Here is a 14161-nt window from a genome sequence, read left to right as displayed (position 1 = left end):
TTTGACGAACTAAAAGAAAAATAACTAAAAGAAAACAAAAATAAAAGCCCGATGGTGCCTCCCTCGCGTTCTTCCACGCTCACGGCTTCATGTTGCGGAGGGGAACGTTACTTCCAAGCGACATCAGCCATCTTGCGACTTCCTCGCGGCCCAGTGGAGTGGGAGGGGGGATGAGAAGCGGGGAGGCGTCACTAACGTGAAGGATTATGGGACATGGAGTCCAAATCATGCAGCCATGAATCTTATTGCCTCGGTCTTAAACACGAACGAACTACAACTACCAGTGTGAAGACGATTTCAGTTTTGACTTGATAAAGATCTTAAAAAAACACAATTTCTTGAATTGGTCTACACGTGAACCGACTTTCTGCCCCATGTTATTGACATATATATTTTTTAAATATATGGTATGCCATACATAAAGAAAGTTTGTTGCGTAGCTTTATTTTGGATATATAGCTAATGAAAATACCGAATTAAACAAATATAATAGGATTAATAAATAGCTGAACATGGTAGCCTTAGATGAATGGTGTAACAGGTAGAATTTTGCTTTCTCTTTTTATGATTAATTGATGTAAACTTTAGCGCCCCCTCGTGGCTGAGTTTAGTTTTGTGACTAAGAAAGTGTGTTAAAAAATAGGTAATCAGCAAACTAGGCCACCCAGCCCCTTTGTACTCTAACTACACTGGGGCACTGCTGAGATAAAGACAACCTTCCTCCTCGCAGCTATTACACTCTACAATCATCACTGCATCTAACTTACCTTATAGTAAACAAACAGATCTCAGCAATTCAATATTTTCCTCTTTTATGCAGCGCAATTCCTTTCCATTTAATTTTGCCATTCACATTCTAGTTAACATGAGCTTTTGGACATGTATTATTTCACCTTTATTTTTGTTTTGCCTTTTGTGTAAAATTCAGGAATGCAAATTTCCTCCACTGAGGTACAAATATAAGGTTATTCTATCAGCAAACTTGCCCATGTGTCACAAAATTAATGAGAAATTCATTGAAAATAGCTTCAGATGATTTATAATTGACCATTTTCACATTTTATTATATAAAAGCCAAAAGCTCAAAGGTATTCTGCTGTATACTTATGCTGACACCTCCGAATTAAATCTATCTGGCAGAGTTCAGTAAAACCTAACAAAAAAAAGCCTGCAGAGGAGAGAACATTAAGCAAAGAAACAGCAAATATGTCCATAATAACTCGGAAGGCACCTGCTCTGGCTGAAAAATGTATAAGCGGGGCAACAATAAGTTTTTTTATCTGGTTTTTAACTAAGAAACTAAAAAAATAAAACCCCAAATGCTACTTATAAATGAAAACTTAAGTAGATCAATTACAGATTTCCACAAGCCATGTAGAGGACGCATCAAACATGCGAAAGAAGGTGCTCAAGGCAGATAAAACCATAATCAATTTTAACGACTTACATGTTTAATAATAAACCTGAAAACCAATCATGAACTTTGCCCTAAACACACCATACCAATGGTGAAACATGGTGATTGCAGAATGATCTATGCTGTCTTTAACAGAAAAATTAGGACTAAACATTTACCATGATAAAATAGAGCTAAATGCTTACTATTAATGATACTGAAACCAAAGTTTCATTAATAATTCCTTTTTTAAATTCAGGGCTATCCAAGTAAGTGATTATAAAGGAAGATGGTTTGGATCAAAGAAAATTCCTGTGCTAAAAATTCTCCACTCAAAGTCCAGCCATGCTTCCAATTGAGAATCTGTGGCAAGCTTCACCAATTACAGCTAAAATATGCACTGCCTTCAATCAGACTGAATAGCTTGTTGAGACAAAATCCTTAAAATCTGCAGCTACAAGTTATTGTCCACATCTGAGTGACCTTGCAAAAGTCCACACATATGCTGGGGCATCACTATGAACAGGTTTCTCCTGTTGAAACTCTCCCATTTGGCTGAATTGAATCAGTTAGACAGGGAGGGGGCCAAATTCTCCCACAATGATGCAAAAAAACACATTACCAGTTATCGCCAGCATGCTGTTTGAGGACAGCTCTTGCTGCCAAGGGTGGCACACCAGCTTTTATGACACAATTATGTTTTTGATAGCGCCTGGTGGGTTTGGATACATTTTCTACTTTCATAGACGAAATCGTTGATCCAAAAACTGAATTTCCTATAAACTTTGGTGATATTTGTCACAGTAAATAAAACAAAAGAAATGTGAAGATGGGATAATTTCATCACCTCTCTCAGTTTCTGGGTAACATTTGTTAAAAATGAAGCTGATAAGTTTGTTAGAGATTGTTCATGAACTATGGTTCAGTACTCTGATAATATTCACCATCTCGAGACCAGAGAAGTCTCTTCAAGTTTAGTATTTCGGGTAGTACCACACAGAAACAACAGAGCCCCTCTGTTGCTTTCTGTTTGACTCCGGCACTCAGTGGAGACCTCAATAATTAGAAGCTTCTCCAAATGAGGGAGCAATCGAGGGGAAGAAAACAGATTAAAGCCCAGTTGGAGAGACGAGGAAAGAGGGGAGGTGGGATAGAGACAGGAGGAACACTTTCCTCTCTCCAAGAAAATGAACCACTAATCTGTCACATCAGACTATGTCTGCCTTTAATCTCACTTTAAGGTGATGTAAGCGGACATGTAAACACGTTAGCTTAGTATGCACGAAGGATCTTTGATGTGTTGCTGCTCTGCATTGATGAGGATCAAAGTAGCTCCAACAGCAGGGCACTATTAATCTACACAGAGAGCTGGAAATTATACCAGTTCCCTGACACTTGAAGGGCCACCGCTCCCTCCTAAGCATCTCCAGCTTCTCATGAATCTCTTCTTTTTTTCTTTTTTTTTACCCCTGGTGAATGCAAAAAGAGGCAAAGAGAGGGATGCTGAAGAGGAGGGAGGGGATGAAGAACGGAGCAGGAGCTAGCGTGAGCTGACACAGGTCACCGTCTGAGTGCAATGGGGATGGAAAGCACGCACGAATGCAGCAGGCACAGCATGGATGCAGCCTTTGTGTGCAGCCGAAGATCAGGTTGTCCTGGCTCCTCCAGGCGCTTCGCGGGACACTGAAGACGAGCTCAGTAAGTCTAAACCTTACATTTCACAACTGTGAGAATCTGTTAAGTGGTGGATACTTTTAACCACACTTTGCAGGAGTTATTAGAGGAGAAATGAAATTTCTATAATTAACAGAAGGGAGGCAGTGCATCAGTCATTGTAACCTGTGAGATACAGCATGACTACAGAAGCAGAGAATAATGAGAATCAGTTGACTTTATTTTTGCTTTTTGGGTTTTAAACAGAAAAAGCACTAAACAGCAGGTGTTCAGGCCTCTAATTAGATTAATGTGGCCCAAAGATATAAACAACTCCCTCTGAAAATATGAACGGCTGATGTTAATGCCTCCCATCACAGAGTAGAATGTGTGCTTAATTATTTATGTCCAAAAGACAAGAGAATATTTGTGTTTTTTTGTTGTTGTTTTTTTTATGATTTGGGAAAGTGTTTTCCTCCATGCAACGCTCAGCTCAGAGGGGAAACCAAAACATGCTGGAAAACCCGAGTTTCTCTGCAAACCTGGAGTGAAAACAAAACTTTGCAGATCCCAATGGATTCCCTGCAGCTTTGTTTTTCCAACTCTGAGGTTTTATCTTTCAGTTGTCTCTTTGTCAGAATTAGCTCAGTTGTCCTGAGGTCAGATGCAGGTCTGTAAAAAAAAAAACACATTTTAATCAGATTCTCTATTTTTTTTTTTAATACAATTTTTATAGAAAAGTTGGATCTCGTTTTTTCTTCAAGGCATTTTTGGAGCTTTAAAGAAAAATTTTACAACCAGCACATTTAGATTATCTCCACCTGCTTTTATCACACAAAAGAAATGATAAAACCCAGACTAGTTAATCCTGATATACATAAAATGCATTAACTTTGTGTCCATATTGTTATGCTATATAACTAGTTATGGGAAGCTTTGTTCTTTTTCTTAAATCTTCTATGATTCAATCCTAAAATGATGTATTATATTCAACATACATATCTGTATTTATTTGCCATTATATCATATATATGCATTGAGGGATATTTTTGTTACCTTTGGAGGTTTAACTTTTCATAAGTGTTCAAACACCTTGCATGTTTAATATTTTGTTCCGTTACAACCACAGACAATCTGTTTATTGTACTTTTTAAGTGGCGGCCAAAGTAGTGTACAACTGGGAGGTGGAAAACCAGATTCTTCTCCTTCATCTGTATTTAGCCACATTTTTTTCTCTAATACATCTAAATAGAATCGAATGCAACCAAAAATGTCTTTTTGTGTATGTGTCTAAAAAGCGTATTTCCAAAGTGTCTATTTTTCTAAGGCCTCAGAGGATTTTTTAGAGAACATTGGTGAACAAACTGCAGTACTAAGCACCAGGATCACAGCAGGAGATGGTTTAGATTTTAAAACAAAACACCAAGCTTTAGAGCTTATAGAGCTCTGTTCAATTCATCCATCTTCAACCATCAGGGTAAACGGAGGTCTGGTACCTATAACTAGCAGTCTCTGGGAAAAAATTAGGGTCATACGCTGAACAGATGGCCAGCCTGGGCAAGAAAGAGACACACGATCATGCTTACACAGTCCCACCCAATTTTAGAGACACTAATCAACATAACAATCATGTATTTTGACTACAGAAGCTGGAGTATACAAAAAGAACTCAGGCATAAACAGGGAGAATGTATGCCTGAGTTCTGGGATTTGACACCAGGACCTTCATGCTACAAAGCAACAGCAGTTCCCTTTTTTCAGCTAATAGTCGGAAAATGATTTGAGGGTGAAAAACAAAACATCCCCCTAAACTGGAAACTTGGGTATGGCGATGAATAATTAGAGAGGGGGATCTGGAGGAGCTGCAGAGATCAACACCTCAACAAGGAAAAATATGTAGACAGGACACCTATTAAGTCATGCGGTTTGTAATCTAGCCTAAAGGGATAGTGGCAAATAAAGCTACTGTTGAAAGAAAGCTATAAAAGTTGCTGTTAATGAAATAAGCCACATAGAAGACAAGAGTAATATGTTTATGGTGGGACATCATGGTGGTAGCACCATGGTGTCTCACGGCTAAACGTTTAGCCAGAGGATCAGAGAATATTAATCAACTGGAATGACTTGTTCAAAGTCTGAATCTTATTTAGATTAAACATGTGTTAAGATTTTGGACATACTGTTCTAATTTCTGTTGGTCTTTTACATAAAACCAAAACCATGTATGTAATGCAATACCGTCATCAGTGCTCAGAAAAAAAAACATTTGTTCTAACATGAGAATCTGGTATTTCAGAAGATTTGATGGGATTAAAGATGGTAAATACAGACACAGCAAAGTATACATATTCTAGAGCAAAGTTTGACAATATTACAGAGGTATTGATGAAATGTTTAGTAGAGATGTTTTATAATCACTTTACTTAACACATTTTATCATTGACGTCAGGGTTAAAAACTATATTAAAAACTATACTATCTCTGACAGTCTATGGACTAGAGGTGGGGTACACCCTGGACAGGTCTGTCGCCCAATCATGCACACACACACTCACCGGTAAGGACATCATAGAGAAGCCAGTTAGCAGTCATGCTTTTGGATCATGGCAGGAAACTGGATTACCTAGAGAGAACCCACGCATGCACACACTGCAAAAAATTAAATCTAAATAAGTATTTTTTTTCTTAAAATAAGTGCATTTTTCCTTGAATTGAGGAGATAAGTGAGACAATTTGCCAATGGAACATGACAATTTACATGTAAAATAAGAATAATAAAAAACAACTGCATTGTCTTATTTCAAGTGCATATGATCTAATTATCTTATTATAAGAATACAAATACCGTACTCATTCCACTGGCAAATCATCTTATTTATCTGCTAAAATTAAGGGTAAATACACTTAAAGAAACATTATATACTTATTTCTAGATTGTCTTTGCAGTGCAGGGAGAACATGCAAACTTCATGCAGAAAGAGAAAACATCAGGACTCTATAATTCAGTTTCTATGTGTGAAAAAACCCTAAACTATAGTAAATTCAGAATAACACTGATAAAGTAAAGAAGATGTGCTGTTAAAGGTTGTCAGTCAGTCTGTGTTTAATGATGCGAGAAGCTTCTTTACATCACAGCTCCCACTAATCTACCCATATAAAATAATTTTGCACAATGAGCAAATCATATCTGCAATTTTTTTCCTCCACATGCCATTCCACTTTATTTCTGAAAAACTTAAAACACCAGAAAGGCGCACCACTGTGCTTTATGAAAAAATGTGAGAGAAAAAAACAAGAGAGTAAAATGTTTTTAAGTTATCTACATTAGAGCTAATGTTAAAATAGTCCTAGTAAATGCAAAGGGTAAAACATTAAGACACCAACTCACATTGGATTAAAAGTGAAGGAGACGTTATAGATGGAGCCTGCCAGACCTGCTGCAGCACCTGGTTCTAGTTTTAGGAGCAAACAATGCAAAGGCTCAGTCTTTCCTGGATCTAAGAGCAAAATATGGCGTCTAAGGGCAAAATGGGCGACGCTGCCAGGAATCATGATCCACTGTGACTGGAGTGGCCCCTTGTCCCCCTGTGGTTATAAAAACAGGCAGCAGGGCGGTTGGTGGATGGTGACCATACACAGGTCATCTGCTGCTGGTGCCTCAGCTTTTCGTGTTTGTCCTGTTGATGATAAACTTGGCAACTCGTCTGCAGAGGCTGTAAACATCCCAGAGACAAACACACACACGCAAAGATGGTCAAGCTCCTGTGAGCACATTCATCCTGCAACAAAGAGATGGGAAAGAAAGACGTTTTTATTTGCCTGCATTTTATTGGATGCTGGAGGTCATTTGTTTAAACTTTGTTCACAGGCCGTTATCTAATGATGATATGAGATTCAGTTTAAGGACTATTACAACTGTCTGACTCTCTACATCTCAGTATTTTTTTTATTGATATCTGCCCTCCCAGCAATAATGTCAGTCTCCATGGTAACAGAGACATACCAGTCATGGGACTGGTCTGCAGTCTCTGAGACCCCAACAGTGAGAAACATCACGGAGCTGGAACGGGACCCCCTCCTGGCCGTGGCGGAGGTGGTGGTGCTGGCAGTCATCCTGCTGCTGGCCCTGACTGGGAACGGGTTGGTGCTGGTGGTGTTGCTGAAGCGGAGGCAGCACCAAAGTCCAATTCACCAGTTCATGCTGAACCTCTGTGTGGCTGACCTGGTGGTTGCACTGTTCCAGGTAACAAAGAGTCACACTGCGTTTTATTCAGCATGTATTGGTGCCATTATAAAAGCACACACAGCAGTATTTACTGCGATTTGAAGCAGTTTATGGCAGTACCAGACAAGATTGTCCATTTTCCAGCCTATTGATGATCAACTGTGTGAAATGTGAATTACAAGAGTGATCTTAGACAGAAACCTTCTTCCTACTCCCAAAACATTAGACACAGGCCATGGACAAGAAATAAAGAATGACACCAACTCAAAGTACAGCATCAACATGTTTTGACACAATTTTACCTCATAGCAGCTAAAGGTTTGAAGGATTTAGACAGTTTCCATCTGAAATCCTTTGATCCCAAAATAAATGTTTCCCATCAAGTTTCTGATTTTATGATGACAATGTGTTTTTGTTTTTAACTCCACTGAACTCAATTTTTTTATTCTCTTTCTCTCTTCATCTTCAATGACTGATAAAATAACTTTAAAAATACAGTTTTCATATCTCAAAGTATATCGTAAATCGTTATCTTCTGAAGATGTTAATCTGGGGGATAAGGAGGGATGTAACTCAGACTTTTTAAATTGATTTAAAAAAAAACATATAAGAATATATTGATGAATGTCGATGACTAGATATTGACAAAGCCGGCTTATCTCAGCATGCATTTGCAGAAAATAACAAATGTAAGCATGTAAATGAAGAGGCTCTTCCTTGTTTATTTGTTTCCTTTCCATTTCCAACCCAGGTGCTACCTCAGCTGGTGTGGGATGCAAAGGGTCGCTTTCCTGGCCCGGACTTCTTGTGCCGCCTGGTGAAATACCTCCAGGTTCTTGGGATGTTCGCCTCCTCTTACATGATTGTAGCCATGACTGCGGATCGCTATTATGCGATCTGTTGCCCCTTGGAGGCGCACCGCAGTGGGCCAACAAAGCGTTGGAACACTTTCATATTTCTGGCCTGGAGTCTCTCCCTGCTGCTCAGCTTGCCACAGGTAGCAAACGTGAGACATAAATGCGATTAAAATGACTCATTTATTCACTATTTAAATGTATAATGATTTACTTGTGGGGGGCTGTTCAGTGGGCCAGGAATTGAACCCGGAACCTTCTTGCTGCAAGGCAAAAAGGTTCTGGGTTCGATTCCTGGCCTGGGGTATTTCTGCACAGAGTTTGCATGTTCTCCCTGTGCATGTGTGGGTTCTCTCCGGGTACTCTGGCTTCCTCCCACACTCCAAAAATGTGACTGTTAGGTTAATTGGCTTCTCTTAATTCTCCTTAGGTGTGAGTGTGTGTGTGAATGGTTGTTTGTCCTGTTTGTCTCTGTGTTGCCCTATGAAAAACGGCCAACCTGTCCAGGGTGTATCTTGCCTCTCGCCCGTAGACAGCTGGAGATAGGCACCAGCACCCCTCACGACCCCAGCTGGGATAAAACGTGACAGAAAATGGTTGGATGGATTTAGTTGAGGGAAAGGAAAATACACCAATATGAAAAGAATAATAAAATTCATGTTCTCCTTATTTAGGAACATTTTACTGTTTGATGATCAGTTCACTATATTCTCTATTAATGTCTGTGCTTTAGCTCATCTCACTTGTTTTCCAATGCCTTCAGTACCTGGTGCTAAGATGTCCACCAAAGAAGGTTGAAACCATGTTATTCTATTTCACCAGAAAGTTCTGGATCATTTCAAGCGACAACCTGTTTTCACTTTTTTGTGTTTTTGTTTTAAATTGTCCCAGTGTTTCAAAGAAGTCATGATATCATATACTCAGAAGATTTTCCCAGGATGGGGAGGTGGGCCCACGTCATCATAGATCCTCCACTGTACATAACAATGACCCTAATTTGAATGTTCTAACCCATTTGTTTCAAACTAAAGGCCCTCTGAATTTATTTAGACTAAAAGCTAAGAAAGCAGATAGTTCCAGTAGAGCTTAGAAAAACCTACATATTTATCTTTGTCATGGTAGGACCAGAGGTTTGTAGAGTTGCTAAGCATCTTAACCAAGTAGAGTAACACAACTTAAAACATTTTTCACTCAAAAAAAAGTTAAAACAAAGCCATTGAAAAGATTATATATGATAAGTTAAAAATAAATAAATAAATAAATAAATAAATAAATAAATAAATAAATAAATAAATAAATAAAAAACCTTACTCAACTACAGAGTAGTTGAAAGATCATAAAATCGGATTCAAAGTCTGAAAATTTCCACAATCTGAAATACAATTTGTGCTAATTCCTGTATGTTTCAGAAAAAAAATGTACATTAAAAAACATAGTTTTAACATACTAAACTTAGGCAGAAGAAACTTTTTTCAAGATGCAGTTTAATTGAAATAAACCTTAAAAAAAACAAACAATAATTTTAGTAGGTAAATCATACATGTTAGGGCAGGCAATACCAACTGTTTACTGTATATTGATCTGAACTCTGTTGGCTTGAATTACTCACAGTTGGTAGAGTTGCTGGAAAACTCAAGTAAAAGCATCAATATCAATGGGTGATATATACATTGTCTGTTTATATACATTGTTTTTTTTATCTATAATATTTAGAAACAAGGCCTTAAATAATGAGAAATTAAAATCTGATTTTAATTTGAAATAAAATGTAAAGTTTTTTTATCTACAGGGAAATATAAACGACAAAGATGAGACAAATGTGCCTCTTGACTCTGATAAATAAATAGAAAAGAGATTCACAATTCAGATCTGTTTCTGTTACATTGATTTTATAGGAATTGATATACATACCACTAATTATGGAATTAGTGATAATGCAAGAGGTAAAAGGTTTTCCACAGCGGGAAATAGTTTCGGTTAAAGTTTTCAAGTTCTGTCTTAAAGGGATAATACTACGGCCTTCTTATATTTAGGTTTTTAAGTGTTTTGAGCAGAAATAAATTCGAACATCAAGTGTTTTTAGAACTGCTTTATCCAGAATGAAACTAAAGTTATGGATGATGTACAGAATGACTGCTTTATCCTTGGCTGGGTTGGCGAGAGCCAACAAAGCTACTCTGCATAAAGGAAACCTAATAGTAAAAGAAATATCATCAGGTGTTTGTTAGATTTATGAAAGTTATGATTATTGTGTTAGAAACTCTTAACTGCTGCCTGCCTGTCCATACGTCTGCACCTGATGTTTGCTCTAACATCTGGATAGCAGCTGATGAACTAACTGCTCCCACTCACTTGTTTGCTCATCAGGTTTTTATCTTCTCCCGTTCTGAAGTGGCTCCTGGGGTCTATGAATGTTGGGGACACTTTGCCCCAACCTGGGGCCTCAAAGCCTACGTGACATGGATGGCCATGGCCATCTTCATCATCCCTGTCCTCATCATCACTTATTGTCAGGTAATTAAAGGTGGGCCATAGCAGGGGTGATGTGAGAATGATCTCCTCTGGAACTCTCTCATGTCATGTTTGATCAGGTGAGGATCTTCAAAGAGATTCATCACAGTCTGTACAGGAAATCCGAGCGCCGCCTGTCCCCCACGTTTCCTCCTCTGTCTAGACCAGACTGTGAGGATCTAGAAGGAGGACAAGAGAGGTCTGGCATCAAGGTTAAGGTCTCACCTCCTACTGTCAATAACCCTGGGAGTCACAGCACCTCTGACGCTGCAGTCTGTCAGACCCTCCCGATGAGTGCGCTCAGATCCAGCGCCATGGCCTCACAGTGTGAAACAAACAGTTGCTGTGCTGGTGAGACACTTCACGTCACTTTTAGTTCAGTTTTTTTTTTTTTTTACATTCATTAAATATTTTTAATATTCTGTAAACAGTTTTTAGAACATGTCTGTGATATTCTGCAGTCTGACTCCACAGCGTCCTCTACTGTTTGCTCAACACACCCTCACAAAGGCCCACCACCCAGGGGTAGGGACGTAACAGCTGCCATGTCAAAAACTGTCAGGATGACCCTGGTCATCGTTCTGGTCTACTCCATCTGCTGGGCCCCGTTCTTCAGTGTGCAGCTTTGGGCCGCATGGGACCCTGACCCCCCTCAGAGAGGTACACTCCACATACACAGAGGGAATTAAATTTGGCTTTCCATGCAAATTCCTGCAAGTGTCTCAATCCAAAAGTTATTTTCCCTCATACCATTGAGTTAAAGATTAAAAAGATTTGTACATCAGGACATGAAAATCTTTTTGTCGTTGCCAGGTTTAAAAAATGTGACTCTATCCTTTAATGCAGAGACCCTGGTAAAGAAAAGCTAGGTTAAAGCAGTAATGTTTTGTTTGAAAATCTTAGAAAACTGCCAGATTTGGTAGTTTAAGGTCAATTCTTTAGCAATGAAAACCTTTTTTTCCCCGCCTGACCTCACCTCAGGTCCTGCCATTTTAAAGGGGAACACGGGTCTTTTTACACTGGGCCCTTGATTTTACGTTATTACATCATGTTCTACTCACCCATATGAGTTTTGTGTCATTTGTAGCTGTTCTGAAGATATTCGGTTTTGTAATCCAGGTAACATCTTCCTATGGGCAACAAGTTGAAGGCACAAACTAAACTGTTCATAATTTATTCTTTATGGTACCCCAGCATTCATAACATGTAGGCGAATGTCATCTGCGCCCTTGACTGGAGTTGTGACATTCAGCTAGCTAATCTGAATCGTTCAATTCCATTTCGAGAGCGAGATCATCTGTGGTAGTAGCACTAGACATCTTCTAGGCATGTGAGTAAAACTAGCAGCAGTTCAGCGAACAGGATGAATGAATGGTAGTCGACGTGAGTGGATGATGTCATACACTCTCCGCTTTGTTTTAAAAAATTTATAAATATAAAATATATAAAAGTGGATGTCTGGGGGACAGTGATTCGCCTACATGCTATGAATGCTGGCGTACCATACAGAATACATTATGAACAGTTTAGTTTGTGCCTTCAAGTTGTTGCCCATTGGAAAACGTTACTTGCATATAACCTAACCCAGGCATCCCCAGCCTCGCTCCTCAAGGCCCGCTGTCCTGCAGGTTTTAGAGGTTTCCCTGCTTTAGCACAGCTGATTATAATGATTGCAGTAGACCAACAGCCTGTTAATCAACTTTCAATTAAAATCAGCTGTGCTTGAGCAAGAAAACCTCTAAAACCTGCAGGACAGCGGGCCTCGAGGGCCGAGGTTGGGGATGCCTGACCTAACTGAATATCTTCAGAATGGCTCCAAATGACACAAAACTAATATGGATGAGTAGAACATGATGTTATAATTTAAAATCAAGGGACCAATGTAAAAAAAAAAAACAGTGTTCCCCTTTAAGGTCCCATTGTTAACTACAGTACCTCCAGTACCTAGGATTAATTCAGTTGTAAATTTACAGCAAAGATTTGGATCCTGTTGAAGACCTTGTTTGAGCAAAGCTTCGGCCAAGAGACAGATGGCGCCATGGTCAGTAAGCACAATTCAATACCACTCCCCTCCACGCTTGACAATAACAAGTGTTTGCTGATAAACCTTGAAATTCAGAAGGCTTTAACCTCCAACCGCTCCATGAAGATACTATGTTTGTTCAATTAATTCTCCTGCTACTATAACTGATGCCAGTGGTATCCAAGAGGAAGCTTCTGGCTTGTGTGGATGCAACTAGCAGCAGATGTTACTCAGATGTTAAGATTTGAGATTTTTTCCTTATTTAAATATGCTTTCCTGGGAATTATATTTTTGGGCATTTAAATCCCATTTACTCAGGCCCAGAATTATGTAATCTTAAATGTTCAAATCCAACATCATCCAGCAGGACTTTTCTTTTAAGTTGATACCAAAACTATCAGTTCAAACATTGTTTATGTTGAGAAAAACCTTATAAAGTATGAGTATGCATTTTTTGAAAAACAGACCCTCTTTTTTTCTACTTGTGAAATATCTTAGGCATTCTGATTGATGGGAAACAATAGTTATTCTCTGGTATCTCAAATACTATTTCTCAGGGGTTCCCATCTTTGAATTTTGTTAAATGGCTGCATGCTTACATAGAACTACTCACACTGATCCAAACAAATGAAGTGCATTTATTTATAGACACCTGCAAAGGCCTTCTTCTTCTACCTGGGTGTGTTTACAGGTACAGCGTTCACGCTGCTGATGCTCTTGGCCAGCCTGAACTCGTGCACCAACCCCTGGATCTACTCCGCCTTCTCCAGCAGCGTCTCTTCGGAGATCCGTCTGCTGCTGCTCTGTCGGACGCCGTCGCATAGACAAAGCTCTGTCCCAAATGACTCCACAGCGACACATACCTCCAACTCCTGATGACCCGACAAACCGTTGCTCATCAGCAAGTCTGTTATCAAAGGAATAGTCAAATCGCTTGTACATGCAAAGATAAAAAAAAGCATAAATGTAACCTGCAAATGGTTGTTGAAGGATGTTCAGTTTGAGACTTTAATAAAAAAGTAAAATACTTGCCTTTAAAAACCACTGACCTGTCTAAATCAAATACTGGACAAAATATAATTTTGCAATGTAGAGTTTGCAAAGTTTAATGAGCTGTTCATGCTGGCTTAAGGGTAGCAGAACACCAAGGTAAATAGAGAGCAAATATATCATGAAATAAGAAGGTACCTCTGGAGATCATTTCATTAAGAACATTTGTGGGCAATCAGCATCCTCTTTAGGGGACTGTTAAACACCAACAGAGTGTCTTCAGTCAGACTTCTCAGAATCTGGTAGAAGACAGATCGCTACAGAAGATTCTTCCTGCCTGCAGCAATTAACATCTACAGCATCTGATTACAAAGAAGCTGATTACTACAGCATTTTAATCTCCTCTTGGAATTGATAAAGATGGCTTATTTTAAATGCATTTCCTTGCTCAACCAACAGAAGTCTCTCTAGGATCTCATGATCAGGGATGTCAGATCAACTAGTCTATA

General features: G+C 39.0%; 1 protein-coding gene across 1 annotated transcript; it reads left to right on the top strand.

Moving 5' to 3' along the window:
• The first annotated feature begins 2886 nt into the window (after nt 1–2886).
• LOC107088756 (vasopressin V2 receptor-like) lies at nt 2887–13591 on the top strand. The gene is made up of 7 exons (XM_015381120.1): nt 2887–3094; nt 7018–7292; nt 8026–8271; nt 10496–10642; nt 10720–10990; nt 11114–11299; nt 13354–13591. The coding sequence occupies exons 1-7, from the start codon at nt 3016–3018 to the stop codon at nt 13536–13538; spliced, it is 1389 nt and encodes a 462-aa protein (XP_015236606.1). The 5' UTR covers nt 2887–3015; the 3' UTR covers nt 13539–13591.
• Nucleotides 13592–14161: the final 570 nt, after the last annotated feature.

This window comes from Cyprinodon variegatus, unplaced genomic scaffold, assembly GCF_000732505.1.
Source record: "Cyprinodon variegatus isolate N-32 unplaced genomic scaffold, C_variegatus-1.0 Scaffold228, whole genome shotgun sequence".
In the NCBI taxonomy this organism is placed as follows: domain Eukaryota; kingdom Metazoa; phylum Chordata; class Actinopteri; order Cyprinodontiformes; family Cyprinodontidae; genus Cyprinodon; species Cyprinodon variegatus.
The sequence above is the reverse complement of the archived record's forward strand: the minus strand, read 5'-3'. Positions and strand labels throughout refer to the sequence as shown.